The sequence below is a fragment of the Oxyura jamaicensis genome, chromosome 4 (assembly GCF_011077185.1).
Source record: "Oxyura jamaicensis isolate SHBP4307 breed ruddy duck chromosome 4, BPBGC_Ojam_1.0, whole genome shotgun sequence".
In the NCBI taxonomy this organism is placed as follows: Eukaryota; Metazoa; Chordata; class Aves; order Anseriformes; family Anatidae; genus Oxyura; species Oxyura jamaicensis.
Window position 1 is genome coordinate 65,171,575 of NC_048896.1, and position 23,433 is coordinate 65,195,007.

Genomic DNA, 23,433 nt, shown 5'->3' on the forward strand with positions numbered 1-23,433 from the left:
TGCCGGGGTCTGGAGCAGGATGTCATGGGTGGTGTGCAGGCAGCCTGGCTCCAGCCTCATTACTGGGAAGCAGAAAAGCTTTGTGTCTGCGGGCCATGCTGCCGTGGCACTTCGGGCAAGGCTGCAGCCCTCCCGAGTGAGATCTCGAGGAGAGTAGGGTAGCAGCGGCTTTGCTCGGCCTTGTGGAAGGTCCAAAAGGTCCCAGCTTACGCCTGGAGCGCCAGAGCAAGCCTGCAGCCAGTGCAGTGTGATCCATCGCTCCTTCCTCACGCCCTGACTGAGCCGGGTACTGGGTGGTACAGCTCATGGCTCTAGCACAGGTTTGTCCCCACAGACAAAGGACTCCTGCTCAGAGCTGCACCCCGCGGGAACCAAGAAACACCCCCTCTTTTCATGTTTCCCCAGGATAGCATGATCCACTCACACTATGAACAACGTGAAGTACAAACGTTTTATTGCAGTGTTTAATTATTTACAGTACCATTTGTTATGTCCCTGGGTGCTACCCACGTGCAAGCTGTTTGAAACTGAAAAGCTAAATGATGGTAATATAACAGTAAAAGGTGGCTGTGCTTTTATGCTGGTGCGGTCGCACCTCTTCCCTGGTACTGAAGGCACAGAAGTTTGCTGCGCTCCCTGGTTCCTTCAACACGGTGGCACCGTGGGGCCCTGCTCTCCACGGGGCGTCACTCTTGGCCTGTTGGCGGTGATGCAGACCAGGACACTATGGTCTTTCCAGCCAGACTTGACCTCAAATTCAAGGTTTGTGTCTGTGTAACACGATGTCTGCCCAGAGCAGTGTCAAGTTCCTGTTTTAGTCTTTAAGGTAAGCACTGCTTATTTCCACTTGTTCTTGCTGCTGGTTCTCTTTGGTTTATTTAAGCTTTAAGCCATGAAACTGCTTTGAGGAGAGATCTTTCTAGCTGAATGGTCTTAAAAGAGCCAGCACCCCTACTATTACCCCAGAGTTGTTACTGGATACTGAAATTGGACGTGTCATCTCCTGGAGCTACATTTAAAGGTCTTAACCGAGCACTGCAACTTCATTAGGTTTCCCTTTAGTCTGAAAAGGGTAATTCTGAGACCACTGAAGCCTACATTTTGGCATGCAGCTCCAGAAGGCCAAATTACATTGGTTACTTTGGGAATGATCTCTCCATAGAAATTTGTCTTATGGAGGGTGTCACTGCTACAGACTTTACTGAGGATAAAATAATTTGAGTAGTCCAGTGACTGAATTCAGGGTGAAGCTAAATTTCAGCTTTCTAACAAGTGTGTGGGCCTGAGAAAGACTACCTGCAGTTCCCACCACAGCCAGCAGTCCCTTGGGAGCTGTGCAGTTAACTTCTGTACTCATTAGCATCATGAGAAACACCGATGTCGTTACTTTCTAAAACTTGAAAGGCTTTGTGTTTCAGAGCTCTTCTACAATTAGGAAATGCTTAAGACTTGAATCCTGAAAATAAGTTACATTAATAAACAGCACTCTGGTCCTTCAGAAACATGCAGCAGGGCTGTTGGGTAAGGCTTAGGCAGCGCTGCCTGCTGCTCTCTCTTCCTCACCCTCCCATGCCTTCCATGGTTTACAGTTCAATAACAAGTCGCTGCAGCAGCTGCCTCCAGTGACTCTGAAATTGCAGCTTCTCGAAGATGGGATGATTACAGCTCTTGGCAGGTTTTCTCCTGTAAGTCACACTGTTATTCCGTGTTTTCACAGGCTTTTCTGTATAGCTATTGTCAGAAAGCCACCCGAAGCCTGAAAGTCACAGAAGGTAACATTTTCACGGAGAAAATGTATAGTGTTTATTTCTTAACCTACCACACAAAACACCAAATTTAAAAGCTCTGTAGTGCCTCTGTACAATGAGTCCTCTGGAGTTTGGAGGAGGCAGCAGAGCTCACATGCAATCAACAACGTTGCTGGATCCTTGGCCCACGTCACGGATCTGGCTACTGAGGCAGGAGCACACAGCCACGCCTGCCCCAGCCCTGCAGTGCGACACAGAGCCAACGAGCTCCCACCTAGAGGAGAGGGCAAAGGAGAAAAATAGAAGTAAGCTGTTGGCCTTTCTGAGCAACCTGAAGTATTTATTTCCAGTGTCTGAAATTCTATTGTAGAACCTAGGTGTTAACTCTGCACAAAAATACAACCTGTTAGTTTATTCTCATTATTTCTCTGGTAAGTTTAGTGCAAAATCAGACTGAGACCACCACAAACTGAATGAAGGTAAGAGGACAAGGGATGGGCAGCAAGAGGAAGCAGGAGCAGAATGTACTGAAGTATTTCAAGAACTCAGCAGCGTGAGCAGCATTCCTGCATCACTCATCATGAATATTACTCAATTACTGCCAGGAAACAACAGACATGCTCTTGCTACACACAGTTTCTATTACACTGTGCTTTCATATAGGCAGATGTGAGCGCTTTCATAAGCCAAATGAAAAACATTCAATTACCTGTTCACTATGGGATCAAATGCTTCCACTGTATTCAGGTATGCGTTGCCGTTGTGACCTCCCACTGCAAAAATTCTCCCCATCAGTGTTGCTATGCCGACTCCACCCCTTGGAGTTGTAAGCTCTGCGACATATTCCCACTTGTTGCTGCGCGGATCAAAGCGTTCCACAGAGCTCAGTGGGGAGTTGTCATCGAAGCCACCTGCAAGGAGTCACCACATACTCGTGTTTGGCCACTTGGTGGTGGTAGTGATATTCCAGGTTTGCATTATCGGGGCTTTCTTAGTATAGAGTGGGCTAGTGCCCCCCAGGTCTGTGTTTTTATCTGGTTCTTATAATGTCCTAAAAAATCAATCTAGCAGCTCTCTATGCTGTCACCTTACACATATCACATTAATGCTGTTTCTTAAACACACTTTGGAAGAGCTATTTCTGTCATTTGCTCCTTGAATTTGTTTTGCATGCAGTTATAATGAAATGGCTTCTAACTGGGAATGGAAAAACAAACAGTAAGCCTGGTGTAAGCATGGCTTTTGATTTCATTCAGGTTTAAATAAAACAAGCTCTTGCAGTATGTTCAAAAGAAACAATTGCTGAAAACTTGAGTAGGAAAAATTCCTCAAGTAAGACTGACTTCAGTGATGGGTCAGCTGTCCACTGGTGGGTCAGCTGTCCAAGGTGCATTTTAATCAAAAATGATTTAATTACTACTTTTTAATACACAAGGCAGAACTCAGTAATTTTTTATTGTGGCATCCCGAGTTAGAATGTTCCTCCCTCAGGAAAGCAGGTAAATGGAAGTTGAGCAGAACAAGTCGGGCCCAGGTTAGCAGGCCAGGGACATAGTGGAATCTCTGCACCAAACAGCTGTTGTGGTCTGTGCTGAAATCAGAACCGAGTGCTTTGCAAGTATGTGTAGTAACAACTTACACAAAAAGGAAACTTGTGATGAGTGAGTTGCACAGTGATTTCATATGTAGACATCTTGTTCTGAACGGTATAGCCGCCTGAAAGGAGTTAGGAACTGGTTTTTGTTTCCTTTTAGCATACAAAATTAGCTAAATGTGCCCTGGTTGTGCTTACTTTCTTCTCCTGCCTAAGACCATGCAGTACAGGCCAGGTCTGTCTCTTCCCCAGTTCCTTTAGCAAGGAGAGCCCCTTCCAAACACTAGTGCTTGGCAGAAACTACGCGACGAAACACCCCACACCTACTCACCAACGACGTACAAGCAACCGTGGAGCTCGCTGACACCGTTGCCAGCTCGCCGCTGGCCCATCTCTTTCACTTCTATCCACTTATCCAAATGGGGATCGTATTTCTCCACACTGGAAAGAGATGCTACACCATCGTTGCCACCCACTGCGTAAACATGGTTCTGAAAAATTTGTACAGAGAAAGATTATTTGTAATATCTATGGATTTGGGTAGCTTTTCATAGGCAATGTTAGAATTACAGGAAAATGTGGTATAGCCATACCCTCCTAGTTATTTACCTTGATGTAGGAATGCCAGCAAGTTTAACTAACTTGCAAATGCTGTTTTCCAGCTAGAGAAGTGAAAAGGTTGCATGTTGTTGCAGATGTTTTGCAGAGTACACAGGGAGGATTACAGTGGAGATAAAATGCAGCACATGCAAAGATGGTAGCAATATCAGAGCAGAGTCTTGTGAAAGAGACCTGCAGCATTAGCCTCGCTCTCCCCTGTTGTTTTTAAAAGTGTCCAGTGCTTGCTCACAGTACCTCAAGTATTTCTCAACCAGGGAGCACAGTTTGATAGGAGTATTATATTATCCTAAATACCCACACCTTTTGCAAGCTTCTGTAGGATTTTGACAGCCAGAGCTCAGCCCTACCAGCTGCATTTGGTTTAAATCCTGTGTTCTGCCTTGTAAAACAAGATTTGAAAAGCAGTCCCTGAGGTCAGTTCTGCCACTTGCTGCAGAGCTGGGAGGAAGCAGTAACTCACCATGAGGGCTACGGAGCCAACTCCTCCCCTGGGAGTGTTCATGGGCGCTATCGCACTCCATCGATCAGACTCAATGTCGTATCTTTCCACATCGCTGAAGCACGTGTTGTCATCTAAGCCTCCTATTGCGTAAATGGGGCCGCCGAGGGAGGCAAGAGCGATTCCTCTCCTAAGAAAACCATAGGATCAATACCACAGTGCAAATCCTTAGAGGGAGTGGGAAATGTGCATCAGGTGCAACATTACCTGACTGGCAAGTATGTCAAAATATGGGAGACAAGTAATGAAAGCTTATCAGGTGAAGTTTTAAATAAATAACGATCAGTAACTGCGGCTGATTCTCTGCACAGCTGTGCCAATCTCACAGCATTACCTAGAAAGTCTTCTGTATGTTTGCAGCCTCTCATTAGAGGGGATCTAGAGTTTTATCTTCACCTCAGCTTCACCTGTATATTATTGTGCCATCCATGAACAGGACTGTTGAAGCTACAATATTTTAAGACTGCAAAAAGAGAAAGTCCTATTTAAAAAAAAAAAAAGGAAAGGAAAGAAAGAAAGAAAAAAGGTTGGGCAGCATGGAATTCTGTTTTGATTGCATGTCATCAAAGGCCTAAGTATTCTAATCGAATGTGTGAATATATGAGGTTTTCTTAGTTACTAGATTGCTCTACCTAAATACTGAATCTTGCATCTCCTGTCTTTGTTGTGTCTGATGGAGAACTAAAACCTGCTGGATTTAACTTTGTTGGTACAGCTGCTGCTATGGCTTGCAAATCAATTTTTGATTTTTTTGATCAATAATACATACTAACAGGCAAACCTGTGCTGCAAAATCTAGCAATATGAGAGTACAACTAGAGTGTGAAATGAAATGTGTTGTTGTCAGAGAGCTTAGTGTAAAGTGTAGTCTAGAATGAAACTGGTAAGATACTACTCAAACTACCAAGATGTCTGATTTACTGTTTCTCTGAGAATATTCTTGCGTTTTTGCACAGAGTGTAAGTTTGCAAATACTTATGTGTGCAGAAGGTAGAATTCCTCAACAGAATAAATCCTGGGCTTATCTTACTTTGCCTCAGCAGGTAACTTGTAGTCATAACCAAAGGTAGCAGTTTTCTCTCAACAAAATGTTCTGGTACTGCCTTCTTGAACTGGAGGGGGCGGAGGTGGCCAAGGCACAGCAGCCATCTCATTTACCAACCTCCTGAGAAAGAAATGTCACTGAAGTTCACCAAGAATATGCCCAGCATGGTGGCAGGAGGGAGGAAGAGGAGCGAGAAGACATTTCTAGAACTCTGGGCCTTCTCCTTTGATTAGATCACAGCCACAGATTGTGTTAGGGTGCAGCCATGGCCAGTATTTCACTCCTCCTTGTACGTGTCACTTTTAGAAACAACAAATTATTAAATTAAATGTAGAATTAATGAGGTTGGTTTAAATGACAGGGAAAAAAACAGAGATCTGAGAGTCCTATAACTCCATAGAAGAGTCTTATAGGAGGAAAAGGCGAGAAAAATCCACATTGTGTCTTTCAGTGTTTTAGTGCTTCCAGTGGCAAAAACCAGGCAACTACTGGACATTAACTATTTTACTGTACATGTCATGCTGATGTATCTTGCTCATTGCTTAAAAGAGGTAATATACCAAAACACTTAACCAGTTTCAGAATCTTCATCTGTCTTAGCAGAAAGGCTCTAGTTATTAGAACATAAGTAGGGCTGCAACGGAAGAGTTCTCTCTGCTTCACAAGCCAGACCACCAAAACGAAAAACAAAACAAGGATACTAGGGGGGACAAAAGAAAATAAAAGAGCAAACACAACCCACATTACCAGCCAGGACCTCTCACTGGAGAGAAGGAATTACGCAGTTTTGCACTGAAACATTAGTATGTTCCTAACAACTTTGTGTTCGTGCAAATACGTGATGTATGAAAGTATGTGATGCAGATTTTTGTTTCCTCTACAGATATTGTTTGTTAGCATTCAGGCCACAAAATAGGAAAATAAAATAAAAATAAACAAGTTTGGAAACCCAAATAAAGGCAGGACAGACACAGTTTTTTAGCATTAACAAGAAAAGATGTATCGTGGAGTAGGACTTAAATTTTGTCCCATGTGGCTCCTGGGACACATACCTCTTTGTGTTCATCGATGCCTTCATCATCCACTTGTTTGTGAGAGGATCAAACACTTCCATGCTTCCCAAGTGTTCATTTCCATCATGTCCACCTACTGCATAGACTTTACCTGAAAGGCATGCACATTACTTGGATACAGAGATTGCCTGGCAGTGTTTCAGTTTTCATTGTACAGTTTGCCTGCCTATGTGGAGAAATAAGCTCAAACAAAGGTTAATGTTTTTAAAGGTCTTCTGTATCAGGGTTTTATTAAGTTAAGGACCTGGTATTTTTATATGCTGTACTCAATCAGAGAGCTGTTTTATCATAGACTTTCCACAAACCTTGAAATATTTAAACAGGGAATTTTCCCGTAGCTCAAGTAGCGCAGATCAGATCCGTTTCAGATGTTTACCTCAGCCTCTCCAGATTTTCTACAGGGAAAGCAGATCTCTGTTCTGCTGCAGCAGCGCAGGGGATACCACGTACAAAGGAGAGCTGCATCATGAGTGCTAAGCTGCTCTGGACTGCCTGGGCCTGGCTGCAGAAGACGACCCAAAACTAAAGGTAGGTCTGTCCTTACAGTCTTAGCAATTTGCCTGCATGGATTTTATTGTGAAGGAAGCTAGCATGAGTACTAGTGAAGTCTTGGTGACTGCTGAGTAACTCCACTTTAGGAATTTGTGCTCTGACATTGTTTCAGAAGCAACAACCCCTTCATGGGGAAGAAGCTTTACTAACATGAATTTGAGAAGCCATGCAAGGCATTTATTTAGCAATAGCACCAATTCCAGCAAAATGTGCAAACAAGTCCCTTTTGAACAGGGTTGCTTGAGTAGGTTACTGACCTCCCACGGAGATGACACCCACGTGTCTTCTCCTGCTGTTCATTTCAGGGCCGAAGAACCAGTTGTTCTTATTTATAGAGTAACATTCAATGCTGCGAAATGGGTCGCCTGATCCTCCTCGACCACCGACGCAGAACAGCACACCTGAAGGAGACATAACAGGTTTCCAGAGAGCTAGCAGGGAAAACGGTTAAAACTGCATAGCAGAGTAGAGGGAAAGCTATGTAGTTCAGGAGAAGCTGTATTTCCCTTCAAGGGGCACAGTCATTGCCCTGCATATTGGCTGCTGGACTTTGGGCTTTGTTTGGCATGCTGCTAGGGCAATTAACTGTCTACTCTCTTGCAAAAGCAATGTATATTTTAAATATGTTTTCTGATTTGCTTAGGGAGAGAAACTGATTGTTTGTTAAATCTTAACTGAATGTAGAAATTAGAATTTGCAGTGTAATATTCGTCACTTGTTTTTGGTGTAGGTTAGGCAGAGAATCTAAAAGCCAGCTCAGCCTTCTTGCACCAAAAGGTAAGTGCCCATTACTTTCTGCAGAGCTTTGAGCATACTGCCTGCACATAATACACTTAACAGTTCTGGCTGATCAGAATAAATACTACTCTAAACAAAGAAAAAAAAAAAAGCTAAAGTTCTGTTAAGAAAATGTAGCACAGAACCTAATCACCACAGAGGTACACAATGGTTCTCCCAGTTACGCATTAACAACCATTTATAGCAATCTGTCTAGCCCTAGGCAGATGCGCTGTCTTTTCTCCACACCACTTCATACTGGATAATCAGACACACATTTAATTACCAGCAGTCTGCTTCCTTGGTGTTGTGCGAATGGAGTATTCAAAGTCTGGCACTGCCCTGCTGCTCAGGTGAAGGTGGTAGTTTCTTGCTTCATCCAGCAAATCCCTACATTTTAGATTCTGCTTGACAATCTCTTCCTTTGCCACAACACCCATAAGGAAACAAATGGGCAAGAGAGGCAGTCGTACCTGACAGAAATGAACACAGTTGGAATAACTGGCTAAACTGAATCTAACCATTTACAGCGACGTACGCGTAACAGACTGCAACTTCCGAGCCTACTGCCAGCCCCGTGCTCTTTGGTAAAAAGAGTAACTTTCGTTTTCTTTTCCAGAACAACACTGAGACAAACAGTTCGTTTTAGGGACAAATGTTTGCTACAACCATTTGCATTTGTAGGCAATGCATTCACAGTGCAGAAAGAAGGGCAGCTTGGCTGTACCAGGAGGGCCGTGGCTGCAGGTGCACTGAGCGTGGCCAGGTGTTCCTTCCCAAGCAGGGTCTGCCGTTTCAGTGGGATTGCCCGTTTCAGGTTAGGCTGGTGAGGGTACCGATTTTCAGCTCGCTGCTGTGCCTGTGCAAAAGGACTTTTTCTCGAGTTTTATCTTGGGTGGCAAGTCTGTCATTGTGAACTAAGTGAATATTGAGGACGTGTTACTGACTGCACAGTGACACCCTTCTCTAGGATGACTTGACATGCTGCAGGACAAAAAGAAACAGGCCATGGACAGCTAATTGCCAAAACCCACAGGGAGCAGAGGGAGCTACAGTGCTGTACAGTCCACTCAAATTAAGATAAAATCTTGATGTCAGATTAATATTGGAATGTATCAGGAGCAGGTTGAAGACTATTAAAAAGATTAATACCAAAAAAAAGCAGGATGAGGCAGAGACATGAAGGTTAGAGAGCTGTAAGGCTGTAACCGTGCTGGCAGCTGCCTGTTGGTACCATTACATTTATACTGCTCAGACTTGAGTTTTCCTGATGGGTGATGTTACCCACCACCACCAGGCGCTGCCTGGGTGGGACAGTGCTGCTCGGCCACCAGCAGTCCCTGCCTCGAGCAATCCCCAGTTACCAAGCAGCTCTGAAATAGGGTCAGCCTCTCAAAGACCACCTTGAAACGTCCCTCCCCATAGGAATTAATTTCTGCAAACCTCACATTGGTCCTTTTGAGAGAAACAATGAGGAATATGAAGGACAATCAGAGTGGGGCAACAGCAGGAAGGCCAACAGGCTGGACAGGGATGAACTGAATTAAAGCACCACCTGGCTTGCTGAGGGCTGGAGTTAGCGCCATCACACAGCTCCCAGGCAGCTCAGCAAGAATGGTGAAGGACAAATCCAGCACCTCTGGGGCTTCTCAGTGCAGCAGAACAGTGCTGTTCACAGCTGGCAAGCATCCCTGTCTTTCAAGTAAGCAGGTCTCTCTGGCAATTATTCCACTTGCTTTCAAACCCATTTCTTCCTTCCCTTTGGCCTCATTTTATTTTAGGCTGCCTCAAAGCACCACCAAAGCACCACCTGCTAATAGGCTCACGAGGTTAATAATGCAGTAACAACACAAGGCTGATGAAAATTCAGAACCTCATTGTAACAGTGAAGCCCATAAAACTTACTGTGGTGTTGATAATAACTGTCAGGAAGGCCCGTCCTGTTTCCTGCTAGCAATAATGTCAAACGCAACCCCAGGCTGCACGCATTTTGGCAAACAGCCTGTATTTGCAGGAAGGGTTTTACTTTCTCATTGTTTTGCTCTGGACTCTGGTTTCCATGAATAGAATAAAGCCGTTAATCTCATCTGCTAGCATAACTGGATTGTAAACACCAACCTAATTCTTCTTTTAAAAATTTTCAAGTTATATGGCCTGTAAATTTAATGAATAGTGTGCTAAAGAAGGGTTTTTGTATCAAAGATTTTTGTGCTAGTCTAGATAGAGCTGAAAATTTTTGGAAGTCACTTAATAAACAGTTGAGATCTTTTACAGGGAAAAATGAAAAAATAATGTGTCAAGGCAACGAGAGCAGCATGTTACTCGTGTGACGCGAGTATTAGAAATTCTGCCTCCCCAGGGCAGGTTCTGCCTACCTGTCTCAGGCATTGTATTTTAAACTTCCATAACCAGCACGTGCAGAGCTTAACTGAATTTCTTACCGTTTTGACAGAATGATGTTCAGCTGCGTGGCCCTGCTCTAAGGGATGCCTACCTAAGGGTTTCCTCTCAGAAGCAGTAAATTCTTAACACATCTGAAAGATCAAAATGCAAACTCCTTTTGGATCCTACAGGTAATCAGCGCTGATACTCTACCTTGAAAAGGTCTAGAATGTGTTTCCTGGCCTGTTTGTATGGCTGCAAAACCTTGGTCTTTTGCTGTTTGTATAACAAAACATTCTAGAAGTAGCATAACTTGACGACTTATCTCCATTCCTAGCCATGTAACAAACAGCTTTGCTCTCCTTTCACAAGTGCAAATACTTACCAGCAAGGGAAGTTAATTTCAGGCTGCATAGTATCAAAGCACGTGAAGTGATGGCTCTAGGTTCTCCACTTCACTACATGCAAATCTAAGAATTCTCTGCTCTGGCACAGAAAGAGCTTTGTGTTGGCTCCCCAGGCTCCCTCCTCTGATGAGCTTACAGTGAATACTCTTTTCTTGACAGAAACTGGAGAACATAATTTGTTCCTGATGCTCCTGAGGCCTAACCTGCTCTCGCTGTCAACACACCACTATGAATACAAGATGAAGCACCAACTGGTAAAAGCATTTTTTTTTCAAAATCTACCCAAATATAAACAGTTGATATAGAACCACACCAGGGATGAGACAGGCACCCAGCGCCTCACTCTGCCCTACCTGTGCGAGTATTTCATCCAGCCACGTAGCATGATGCTGGGGATTGGCTAGCAGCCACTTGATAGCAGCACTGTAAACTTGCTTTTCATTTTCAATGTTCAGGTCATTGGAGGACAAGAGCTTATGCAGGTGCTGAGGTGAGATTCTCACAAAGTCTTCACATTCCACCACCTCAGTGAAGTGTTCGCAGGCGTACTGATCGGCCATGTCCATCAAGTCAATGCGGTTGTGACTCTCTGCGAACGCCCTGACCGCTAGGCAGTTGGAGGGATGAAAGTGCAGCTTCATGTACTCGCAGCACGCCTTTGCCACCAGTTCCACCTGAAGGATGCAGGCAGCATACAGGAGTGGCTGGACGTTGTCCACAGTCAGTGTAAGCCGGGAGGAGTACACGAACTTCACGAGGTCTTCTACTGCATCACCATCAAAGTCCCTGATCTCAATCAAAGTCTGCTTGGCTTCAGCCATTTCCGAAAGAAACATGGCCCTGAAGTAAGGTATAACGCACGCTAGCACCAGTTTGTGGCAGGAGATGAGCTTTGTACCAACCTGTGAAAAACGAAAAGAAAGAACTATTTTTTCAGGTACTTTCCTTCATCTCTACAAGAAAGGCCAGTTAGGCTGAAAATGTAGAATTCTGGATTCAACACGCATTGAACTCCCGTATTTTGCTGAAACACACGAACTGTTTGCTCTGTACTGCTGACATTAGATCAATGCATCCCAAGCAGATTTGAGCTGTAACTTGGCCTCCAGAGCATGGCAAGGCCATAACACAAGGAAGCAGTATCATTCATCTGCTGAACTTTTTTGTCTTTCAAGAGCCATGCCCCATTTTTTAAAGGAAGCTTCCTTAGGAACCTTCTCAAAGCATCTTGCAAACAGGAAGTGACTGCCAAAAAAAATCTTGGTTGCTTTTTGAGTATCTAGAGATTTTGCAAGAAATCCTCTAAATTGACATTTTAAAACTATTTAATTTAAACCTCTGCACTTTTACTACTGTTTGAGGAGTCTGTAATGCTCTTCATAGAAGCAAAATGATGTAAAACTGCAATAATAAGAGCAAGTATAAATAAACATAGGGATTATTAAAGGTTACCAATCACTTCAGGGCTTTAGAAGTTAGATGTGCTCAAAAGACATACTATTTCCCATAAAGATATTTTTAAAAATTCTGATCGGAAATTGTGAAACAAACTTTTCACTTTGAAATCTGCAGATTTCAATTATGTTAAAAGATAGTCACCCTAATACTTGTGTTACAGCAGTGCTTTCTTACAAACTCGGTCATTTTTTAGTCTGTACTAACATAAAGGGATGGGAGTTAAGCAACAAATTTCATTGACAGATTTCAAGTACGTCTTCATTTTCAGATTACGGTGTCATTGATATAAAAGGAAAAAAAAAAGGAATTTGAAATTCTATAGAATATTTTGGAGTTTTTCTAGATGTGATTCAATACATTATAGCTCTTTCCTTTTTAATAGTGTCATCAACACAGGTGTAAGCTGTTTAGCGAGCAGCACATTCAGTTCCAAAAGCAAATACACATGAAGGAGCATAAGGACAGATTCAAAGACAGGAATGAGCTGTTCACACGACAGGAGCAGTACTTCAGGAGAAATTCCTGATTTAAGTTTGCAGAGCACAAGTCTCCCTGTGTGCTCCTGTGGCTTATGACAGTTGCAGTGTTAGTATTCAGGTACTGGTGTAAGAAGCCGTTGCAGATTCTCTTCTCCACTTCTGGACTGGCAGCCTTCAATCTAATATTTTTAAATTACCAAAGTAGCTTCACACAAGTAAAAATGAACAGTAAGAAAAGCCTAACTTAGGGAAAGTTAAATTGCAGCCATAGGCAAGTATATTTTCCATGCCCAATTTCCCTAGCCGTTACACACTAACTATGCTTATAACAACTGTAAACAATAAGACTATTACAAAATAAATTGGAAAGGAGGCTTTTTTGCAAGGGTGGATGGAAGGGGAGAAAGGAGAAGATGTGAAGGGAAGGGATGCGTTGTTAGGAGTTCTGAAATGCAGTTCCCCAAAAGAAGGTTTGTAGGTGCTGGCAACCACAGCCAGCAATCACAATTTTCTTGTGATCAGGGTATAAATAAGATAGAGCTGAGCTGCAAAGAATGCATTTAAACACAATGCAGTGCAAGAACTGTACAACTGGTTCCCTCCTTCTCATTTACTCTTTGATTGGTTGTAGAACAACATGACTGTCTGAGGTTCTTTTTCTTCTTTGCGAATGCTGGGAGTTAGATTTGTTCCAGAAATCGTGTTTGCCAGGAAAGATATGTAAGAGCAACACTGAATGCAAAAATAGAAAAATTGGGATCAAATTGCATAGTAATGAACTGATCAATTGTGGGAACTTGCTTAGAAGGCAAGTTGGGTGAGGTGACAGTCACGTTCTTGATCTCTGGGATTGTCATTATCTTTAACATTCACATTTTAGTTGTGAACTTTCTAAATGACAAAAAAAAAAAGCTTATCTGGACATGCCTCACATCCAACAAGTATTGTATTGCTTTCACCCCCTCCAGCCCAAATTCGCTGCCATCTCCAACACACTTATTTAAAGCCTGTTAAACGCAACGGACGAGGGTGGGACTGTCACCTTCAGCGTCACGTCGCAGAGCTCTCCGGCTTCAAAGAAGTGAAGAAGAGAGCTGTGAAAATCCTTCCAAGCCTCATTCGCCTCAAAGACAAAGATGTCATCTTCACCGTCACCGTTGGAAGATCTTGTTTGCTGCTGCTGTGGCCGCCTTCTTCCCTTCATCAGATGTTGCTTTCCCTGCTCAGAGACCGAGGATTCTGAAGCCATTGGCTGTTTTGTCTTTCTCAGCGTCAATCTTCAAATACTCCTGCCAAGACAAAATCCAGCCCATCAGGGTCAGTCCTAAAATGCAGCTAAGTCCTTTTCATCTTCCTGTTTAAAAAAAGCACACACAAATCAAAGGACAAAGGACAAATGAGGTATTAGCTACTGTTAGTACCTACCATTAGATGCCATGCAAAAAATACTGCCTCCACTCTTATTTGGGGTGGAGTGAGAGAGAAAGAACGCAAAACAGGCCCAGAGACAAAATGGTACACAGGTAGCTTTAGCTAAACCCCTTGTTTATGGACTTGTTCCCCTCACTTCTTGGAGAAAATAGCAAACAAAAACAAAATGGCATTCCTGACCTAACAGCTGTAGATGGCAGAGGAGCAGAGGGACACGGACAGAATATCGGTCCGAACCCAGCAGGTATGTTTGTATGTACGCATTACTAAGTACATATGTTTTTTTTTTTCTTCCTCAACAGCTAAAGCAGTCCAAAAGTGTTTTGTGTATTTATGCATATATACAAAGCAAAATGCAAAAATGAAACCACTCTAATGCTGTTTCAACAAGAACTAAAAAGAAATTTACATTTACAGAGAAACTTTGGAATGAAAATGATTTGCTTTTATATAATATTAACCCAAAGACTAATGTTTAAAGCATGAAAATGGGCATTCTGCAAAAGTTTGTTGCTGCTTTTTTAGAGTCTGTCTCCTTATCTTAGCTGACAAAGTTTACGGTGTCTAAGATGTATAGTGTTCTGACAAAAAAGAATCTTAGCTGTACTGATAGCACAGCTTTTCCAGGACTGAAAGATGCATCTCGGATACCACAGGCAAGGGAGAGAAGAAAAGGCTTTTTCTGCTTCTGTCACAGAAATCTTTCTGCTGCTGTGGACCTCAGCTTGGTTAAGTTTGAAGTCCACCTTTTTATTTTATATTCAAGCTTCATCTGTGTCACAAATCCATGAAAACTTGAACCCCATTAAGTCAGTGAGGTGTAGGCTGTGCTTTATTGAAGATGACGAAGCCCACAAGAAAAATGAAATACTGATGGAAAGCATGCAGTTACTGATTCAGGTTACAAGCTGTTTTGGCAAAGGAAACAAAAGGATCTGTAAGGTTTTAAGACAAAAGTCTCCGGACAGCAGAGGGAATATTTAGTAGTGTGTTCCTCTCTTACACTGGCTAGCTTTGGGTTTAATGTTTGCTGGTTAACTTTCTGCATGATCATTCTTCATTCTACCCTAAGAATTGATCATTGCTCTTACCCTGCGATTTCTGCTCCTGGGCACTGGTGTTGGAGGAAGCCGACTGACTCTTGTAAGAAACTTTTAAAATAAAAACCTAAGTTACATCTGTTCTTCAGATGCAGGACTTCTGTTCTTCTGGAATATTTTTAAGGTACCCGTGCCCCTTAGTAAACGTGAACTCCTCAAGCATCAGAAAGAGCAGGAAGTGAACTGAGGCAACCACACACATTTCCGCTCTAGGTCTCAGCATGGCTGACAGCTCTGTGTTCCGTGCAGTTACAACTCGGGTGGCAGCAATTGGCCAGGCGGGTTATGGTGCGGTGTGCTTAGAACATTCCCTATTGCTGCTGCAAGTGAGGTACCTTTCCTGTAAAGGACAGCCAAGAAAAAGACACAAGTTGGAATGCTGCACAAGGGCTTTGAAGGGCATCACGTGTTACAAGTAAGATGTAGCATGTGACGGTACTTTTACAGTGGCATAGAAACACTGCTTTCAGACAGAACTGTCACTGACTCGTGAGCAATAGATTGCAGCTCCTAAGGAATACAGGTATGCCACCTGGTGTACATGCTAAGTGTGTCTGCATGTTTTAATTGCAGCTGCACACCCAGCTTTACCAGCCTACACTGTGACCCTTCATAGAAGTGGCTGATGGTGTAAGTTTCACCCTTTTGAGACGTGACATTGTAAACACCAACCCCAAACTCACACTTCCTAACCTCAATCAACACTGCTGGGGTGGCTTTTTATTTTTGTAATAAATTGAGCAGTAACTCAAAAGCCAACTGTAACTAATTTTAAGCAATGTTTTTCATTGTCACAGGATGCTCCTATCAAATGAAGCTGTTGGAGATGGTCTGTGTGCTTCCGTGGATTGATACATTTGGTGCATACCAAGAACAGACACAGTACTACAGGGACAGAACCTAGAAATCGCACGGGGCTTTGTACACACATGAAGTCATGGACAGGAATCAATCATATGTACCAGGGGAAGCTTCTGATACAGTTCCCGGCAATATCAAATACGTGTATGGGCACGTGACACTAAGGTAATCCTCAGGTAAAAAGAAGTTACTTTAGGACATGTTAAAATCAACAGGTTTAATAAAACATGAATATGAAATTCAGATACTAAATAGTATGACACACCACAGCTTCATTGTGATGAGTCTCTGGGACAGATACTAATATATTAGGTTAAGATTTTAGTTCTTCCCCAAAGTCACCAATTCAGGAACATCTTGTTTCTGTGATGTGTCTCGCTCCCCAGGTCGTGTAGCTACTCTATCCCCAAATCTGACGCTTGTCTTAATTTCAGTATCTGAGATTTAGAGTCTTTAACCAAATCATTGGCTTCTATGGAAAAGAGCAGCTGAAGCCATGAGGCAGCTGAAAAGCTAACTTGGAAGGAGATGGAGGTCCCTGTATAACTGCAGCTGCCCAGGGATAACTAAGGGCTGCCAGGTTGTATCTCGCTTGAGAAATATCATTGTGAGCATTAATATTGTCTGGTGTGGGAATCAAGTGTTTTTTACAACCAGAGGTTTTAGAGGAAGTCAGCAGCCTGTACCTGCTCACCTTACTTCTGTAAAGAGGAGGACGTGTTCACGTGGCATGCTTGTGGAGTTACACACAGGAGTAATATTAGAAGAGGTAACACGCAATATTAAGAACGCGTATGTGAAATGCGTGATACAATCTGTCAGGACAAGGAGAGAAGAGAGGTGTAATTTGCAGAAAATACCGGTCTGGGCTGATTTGAATGCCTGGCTACAGGCCTTTACTGTTCTCAGCTTTTAAACAGACCAGCAATGAGTTTTAGCAGTAGTTTTTTCAGTCAAGATAGTGAACTGCAGAAACGTGTAGGTCTCGCAGAAGTCTTGAAGGTCAGCATGCTTCAGCTCCAGTCTACTCCTCTTCCTAGCCAGAAGTGGAATGACAAATAGTTTTGCCATTGCACAGCCTTAAAGGGATAGCATAACAAGGTTGCATTTTTCATCTCCTGAATTGTATACAAGTACTCTACTTTAAAAATCACTTGCTAGGAGGCTTAATAAGCATTTAGATTAGCATGCGTGGTGTTCTGTCAGTGTCGTTCCATGACTCCACAGACTAACAGAGAAAAGTTGTTTGCAGATGTTCCTCAAATCAACAAGAATGCAATGTAACAGCAGCTACATGAGAAGAGGCTAGTGCTCGGAGAATGCTGCACACAAATCATGTGACACCTTTCTTTCTTCTCTAAAAGCAAGTATTGCCATGGCCAGCCACTGCTCTCATTTTATCTTGGCAGTGAAGCATCCACGCTCGGGTACAGACTGGCATTTTCCCTGCCTGAGCAGTGTAAGTTACCAGCTGTAAGGAAGCTGAAGGAAGTGCCTCATTCATGGCATCATCCGGTGTTAGTCTGTAGGCAGCAGCCTAACACTTTCCATGGAAGAGTAATGCCCTGACGAAAAAAAAAAAAAAAAGCACATATTGTTTGTATCACACTATTGTTTGCTGGCAGCAGCACAGCAATTTTACTGGTTAAGTTATAAACATTTAGAAATATTTGTTGGCAGAGTGCAGCCGTCCAGAGATGAACAAGCAGGGGTGGTCAGTCAGAGCACAGGCACAAGATAGCTGCTTCAGTTCAGCTAACCATAACGTGCTGAAGCGATTTGTTCACTTTTGATTTGTTCGTTCTAGCCAAACACTGAAACTGAAGCAACCGTGAAACGCCTCGAGGCTGACAGAGCGGTTAGGTCCAGTACAAGTAACGTGCCTCAAGGAATTCCACAGCAAAAGGGAAGAGCTGTCAGGCACAAGCTGGGCACAACCATCGCTGTTTTTCTCTCTGGTGAACTGACAAACAGGCCAGCCCACACATGGAGCACATAGCCTCCTCCCCAGCACACCAGCTTGGAGATGAGGCCCCAGAACAAGAGGGTTGTCTGCCCAGCTCCGCTGGCACAACGGAGGAGGGCATCTCAGCTACAGGACATGGGAATGACACTATGAGTTAGGTATTACAACTAGAAATGCCCAAACAAGGGGTTTTGTGCTCTTGGTAGGCTTATAAACAGGCACTGGATCTACGTATACATAAATCTAATTGTGCAAGTGCAGATGTGTAACACTGACCAGTCTAATGCGGAGCCTGATGAGTGCCTACAAGTACCTATACGACGATGTTGCTGCCCACAAGATGCAAGAGGCATCGTCAGGGGTGAGATCCTCCCTGGCTGAGGCTGGCTAGCAGAGGGCAGGTGGTGCAAGAGAGGCGGTGAGGGCAGGATGCATGCAACACAGCACAAACTGCAGCCCAGCAGTAGCTGCTCAAGCAGCTGCTCGCTACGGCTGGCTTCAGCTGCCTTGCCAGAAAGGAACACACTGGGGGGAAATATGCCCATACTGAAATGCAGCAAAAACCAGCTCACCCATTCCATCCAGGGAGCGGCAGAAACTTCCTGCAAAACTGCCCCACAGACCAAGCAGGAACACCAACAGAGTGGACGAGGTTGGAAAACACGGGGAAGTTCACATTACACGCTGTATTGCAAGCCCAAACCCTGTGTGCTTACTGAAAATTAAGTACACCAGAAGACTGAAGTAACAGAAAAAATCAGATAATGCACGCCCAACTGGTTTAGTTTGTTTAAAACCACTGGGCTTTCTTGCGTAGAAAACCATGAAAAAGCTAGTTTAGCCAACACTAACATAAGTTTTCCAGGTCCTTTCATGATTTCCAATGGTCTTTGTAGCAGAAACTGACAGGTATAATAACTGTTGTGTGTTACTTGTCCCACAGAGAGCTCTGAAAACGGTGACATGGGTAGGTAAAAAGCTGCCTTACGTTGAACCGCAACCACAATCTTATATAAACAAAAGCATGTCAGTGCTGTAGATGTTATTATTCCTAGGAAGAAAATTCAACAAAAAAGAACGTAAATGGTGGGCTGCAAAGCATGACAAGCACAGTTAAATAAAATCTCATTCTGGAAATACTCTGCCTGATCATCCTTTAATACTGTTTTGCAACAGCTTCTTCACTGCTTCCTTTGATCCCAAAAGTGAATGAGCTCAAGGAGACGCTCCTGAGGTTTAATCCCAGGTTCCATCCAACACCAGAAAGCGACTATCTTCTGGGCTTCCTGAGATTACAACTTGACAGTTTTGTTCTTTTTTTTTTTTTTTTTAAAGGGCATCTAAAAAAAAGGGCATTAAAAAAAAAAAAAAAAAAAAAAAAAACTAATATTCTGTTACTTGCTTACACCTGCTTTACTTTTCCTCACTTCAGAACAACCAAAACCCACCAGAATCCCCAGAACACCAGGGAAGGAAGGACCCTGCCTTTTGGACACAGAAGTACTTAAGGGGTACTTTATTTATGCAAGGTAACCTCAGAAATAACTGACAAGCAGAACACAAAACAAAAAACACTGCCAATCTGGGCAGTGCTCAGAAGCGGAGTGTTGATAGATGCACTGCAGGCAGCAATAGTGGTCACTGGTACTTCACATCTAAGACCAAACAGGCTGTTGCCAAGGATTTCCATCAAAATATCAGCAGTCTGAGGGCTTCTACAGCAGCCTTCAGCCCAGCCCTTCCTGGGAAGCATTAACTTGAGAGCAAAATAGTTTCTAACAAGTCACTTGCCAGCTGCCCTTGATCCTGGACCTGTAAATCTAGGAACAGCACCCAGCAGAGCATTTCAGAGCCTTCAGGCTCATTCAAAATCTGCTTGAAATCAGGAGGACAGGAAGGAGATAAAAGGTTTCACAACCCATGAAGCTGTGCCTGTTGATGCAGGTAAGTATTACTACAACATTTGTTTGTCGAATCCTGCTGAGGAAGAAGCAGGATACCGGCTAGCGTGGGACTACGGTGTGTTACATCAAAGTGGGTACACAGTAATCATGCCTTCTGCTGTGAACAAAAGTTATTAGACTTGCTTTTACAAGCACCTGGCCAGCTGGAAAATAGGGTGCCAGGCTACTGACACGTAACTGACAATGTGAGGGTTTCATTTATGCCAGGTCTTGAGAATGCTGCTGCACAGAAACTACACGTGTGGTCTGGGTGTGTTAACACAGGGGACTCGCTTCTTACGCAGTGCCGGAGCTGATACAGAGCTTGCAGGGTTATCAATCCCCACCACCTCACAATTTTGTCTCCTACCCCATTGCCCAAAGGTGTCTGCTGAACCTTGTCCAGCCCAACCTCCGTTACAAACAAGCAGAGCAGAACAGAACAGAACCTCCCGTGGTTTTGGCCTGCTAACTAACACTCGCTGAGTTACTTCACCTGGTCCTTGTTGGTAGCCACAGGTGCTAAAATAAGCCTTGGCTAGGCTTCCAGAAGCCTTTGCGAGAGCACAGAAAGCCCACGTTCTTAGCATTGCTACACAGTCCAGTCATTTCCCACCTACCGGCGAGTTTCCCTGGGGAGGTAAAGGTGGGCTGGCCGCAGCAGGCGGGGCACCAGGCAGCCCCCAGCGCCAGCCCTGCCCGGCCCGGCCCGGCCCGGCCCGGCCCCGCCGCGCCGGGGTCCGTTGGCGGCCGTTAGGATCTGCAGGCATCCGCAGGCCCCGCTCGCCGCGCTGAGGGGCCGGGCGTTACGTAAGGCACCGGGCGGCCTCGCCTGCTCCGCAGGGGCCGGAGCCCCCCCGAGCTTCCCCCCGCGCCCTTCCCGTCCCGTCCCGCCCCGTCCCGGAGGAGCCCCGCGAGGGGCCGCCGAGCCCCGCCGCCCGCTCACCTGCGCCTCGGCCGCCGCGGGCCGGCCGGTGGAGGGCGGGCAGGGCGCATGCGCGGCGGCGGCAGGGAGGGAGGGAGGCGGGAAGCGCGCGAGCGGCGGGCAGCCCTCAGAGGGCCCGTGAGGTGCCTGGAGGCAGCGGGCTGCGCCTGGGGGTGCCTGTGCCTGTACGGGCACAGCAGTCGCTAGATGAGAGGAAACTGTTTTGCTTGTGATGTTTTGAACACGGTCAGCTGCCGGCTGTGAAGGCTAAAAGGCTGAGAACGCAGAGGGGAAGTAGTTTGCGTGAGAGCAGGTTTGTTCCCGGCAAGAGGACTGTAGGTCAGTGTAAAATTATTCGTACACTAATAGAGGTTATGCAGTGAGGACAAGGTAGTTGTGGTGGCGAGCTCAAACCGTACCATCAAAAGCAAGAGACATGCTTGGAAAACAAGCAAAATACACGGCTAGATGCAGACTTAAAGAATCCTTGAGGTTTAGGGTATCAGGAATTTGTTTCAGATTAGAATTTGGCAGGCAGCCTTGCACCCTTGGTGAACAGAAAGTGATCTCCGATGCTTAATTTCAGTGAGACAGTAGGAAAAATCCTTTTCATTAAGCTTCTGGATTGAGGAAGTTCTGTGCATTTAGAGTTCCATTTCCTGAACTGCTGCCTAAACTCGCATATCGTTGCGTGCACATATTGGTATTACCAGCAAGCATTAAATGATGAGTACTGCCCCAGGTATGAGCTTGGGGCCTCAGTGCTACCTTGGTGCTCAGAGACAGTGGCAATATGAGGTACAGCCACAAGTTTCACTTGTAAGTGGCCTATGTTTGTGACAAGAAATGCAATATGGATGATAGTTGTAACACAGAGAGGAGGATTCAAGAACTTTGGGAAATGCAGCAGAGCTGCCAATCCCAGGCTTTGCTGAAGAGACAGATCACGCTGCGGTGTTGTGGGGAGCTTTAACCCATGCCAGCAGGAGGTCGGTAAGAGTGGGTCTGCCCGAGAGGGGCTGAAGCCTCTTAGAGGCATCTGAAAACGTGGGGACACACAGAGCTAGGCACTAGTCATCTCCTGGAACTTGTTTCTCTTCCTAATTAACACATTTGGCTGTTCAGCCAGGCCCCGATTTCACAGCTCAGCAGTGCTGCCGCTCTCCTGGCATGGGGCTGTGGCTGAGGCAGGGGAGTGCCAGCTCCAAGAGACGGCCAAGAGGGAGGCGAAGCACAAGAGCAGAGTCCCCACCAGGCTCATAAGCGCCCTAAGCTGACAAATGATGCCCCTGTTCGAATCTGGGGCTTTGCTGGAAGTGGCTATACAAAGTTTGATGGCATAGGCTTCTGCTAGGTTCAAATCCTCACTTTTATGTTCCTTTATGCCAAGCAAAAGTGGGAATATGCAGCTCAAATAAAACCAGGAACTGCACAAAAACACATAACTTAATTCAGAGTAGATGCAAGACAAAAATGCTCTTTTCAAATTTCAGGGTTGCTTCTGAGAAAGGGAGAAGACAAAATAATTCACATGCATGCATATTAGCCTCCTTTTCCCTTGTGGCTCCAACACCACTTCTCAAAAGTTTTGCCATTAGGAGGGTTTTGGTTTGAAATGCAACACCAGTATTTCCTTTACCTGGATAACTTGTTCATTATTAATTTTATTTCCATGAGTAGAATTCTACTTATTTCCATGAGTAGAATTCTGACAAGCCCTTTCTCAGCCACAGGATCAACTAGGAATCAAATTGTCCCAACCTGGGAACTTGTGCTTAGAAAGTCCTGTTCCATGGAGTTTGTATGAGTACCAAAGGAACCCTTTCTTTTTTCCTGACGATTCTTGCCAACAGCACAAACTTAGACCTGTTGCTACATAAGAGCAGGTAAAGCTGGATTACAAGAGCTCTCAATTGTCTGAAGAATCTCAGTTGGCAGAACAAATGCTCAGGAAGGTGCAGCCATGTGTTCAGGCCTCCCTCAGGTGGCCGCCAGCCAGCAAGTGCCTGCTGCAGCCAGCAGTTGCACAAGTAGGCAGAAAACCTCTGTGCTCTGAAGAGGTCTTTGACCGGCGTTTCATCACACGGTGTTCTGCTGTTCCGCAGGCCAAAGGGAGTTGACACAGACCTTCAGAGGCTTAACCTCTTCCTGGTCACAATGGTGCCCAGGGAAGCAGGCGGGTGGCTTGTGAGGGACAGCAGGGCTCCTCTGGGGCTGTGGCCTCAACACCTGCAGCACAAGACTTGCTTCCTGCTGTGGAGCATCCCTGATCCCCTGTTCCTGCAAGGGGCAGATCAGGGTGAGGAAGAGAAAGCCCAGAATCATCCTGAGCTGTTGGTGCTGAGGCATCTTGTGCAATGAACAGTACCAGTGTTTAAGAGGAGCGGAATTTGCCCTCAGTCAGTGTGTGTTTGAAGAGATAAGAAACAGAGGTGTGTGGAAACATGCATGTTAACTGGTATCACTTCTGGTTTAACACTGGGCTGTGAAGAACGCATGAGTTAGCTGAATTGAAGGCTTACCCAGGAGTCGCTGGCTTCCCTGTTAAGGCTTTCTCTGCTGGTCTATACTG

General features: G+C 44.7%; 1 protein-coding gene and 2 long non-coding RNA genes across 6 annotated transcripts; 2 read left to right on the forward strand and 1 right to left on the reverse strand.

Moving 5' to 3' along the window:
* Window positions 1-437: 437 nt before the first annotated feature.
* Window positions 438-20,956, reverse strand: KLHL8 (kelch like family member 8). Of its 4 annotated transcripts, XM_035323520.1 has the most exons (12): window positions 16,950-17,474; window positions 16,722-16,842; window positions 15,158-15,506; window positions 13,678-13,989; window positions 11,052-11,600; window positions 8,196-8,382; window positions 7,390-7,533; window positions 6,560-6,671; window positions 4,424-4,592; window positions 3,674-3,833; window positions 2,458-2,659; window positions 438-2,022 (listed from the first exon to the last, which is right to left on the reverse strand). In XM_035323520.1, the coding sequence occupies exons 4-12, from the start codon at window positions 13,882-13,884 to the stop codon at window positions 1,899-1,901; spliced, it is 1,854 nt and encodes a 617-aa protein (XP_035179411.1). In that variant the 5' UTR covers window positions 13,885-13,989; window positions 15,158-15,506; window positions 16,722-16,842; window positions 16,950-17,474; the 3' UTR covers window positions 438-1,898. The 4 variants fall into 4 exon arrangements, with proteins under 4 accessions (XP_035179411.1, XP_035179413.1, XP_035179412.1 ...); XM_035323522.1 differs by lacking the exons at window positions 16,722-16,842; window positions 16,950-17,474 and adding an exon at window positions 20,883-20,956; XM_035323521.1 differs by lacking the exons at window positions 16,722-16,842; window positions 16,950-17,474 and adding an exon at window positions 17,496-18,345.
* LOC118165497 lies at window positions 6,736-11,283 on the forward strand. Its single transcript, XR_004750076.1, has 3 exons — window positions 6,736-7,108; window positions 10,858-10,952; window positions 11,154-11,283. It is a non-coding gene; the product is annotated as an uncharacterized LOC118165497 (long non-coding RNA).
* LOC118165499 lies at window positions 13,985-15,307 on the forward strand. Its single transcript, XR_004750078.1, has 2 exons — window positions 13,985-14,310; window positions 15,139-15,307. It is a non-coding gene; the product is annotated as an uncharacterized LOC118165499 (long non-coding RNA).
* Window positions 20,957-23,433: the final 2,477 nt, after the last annotated feature.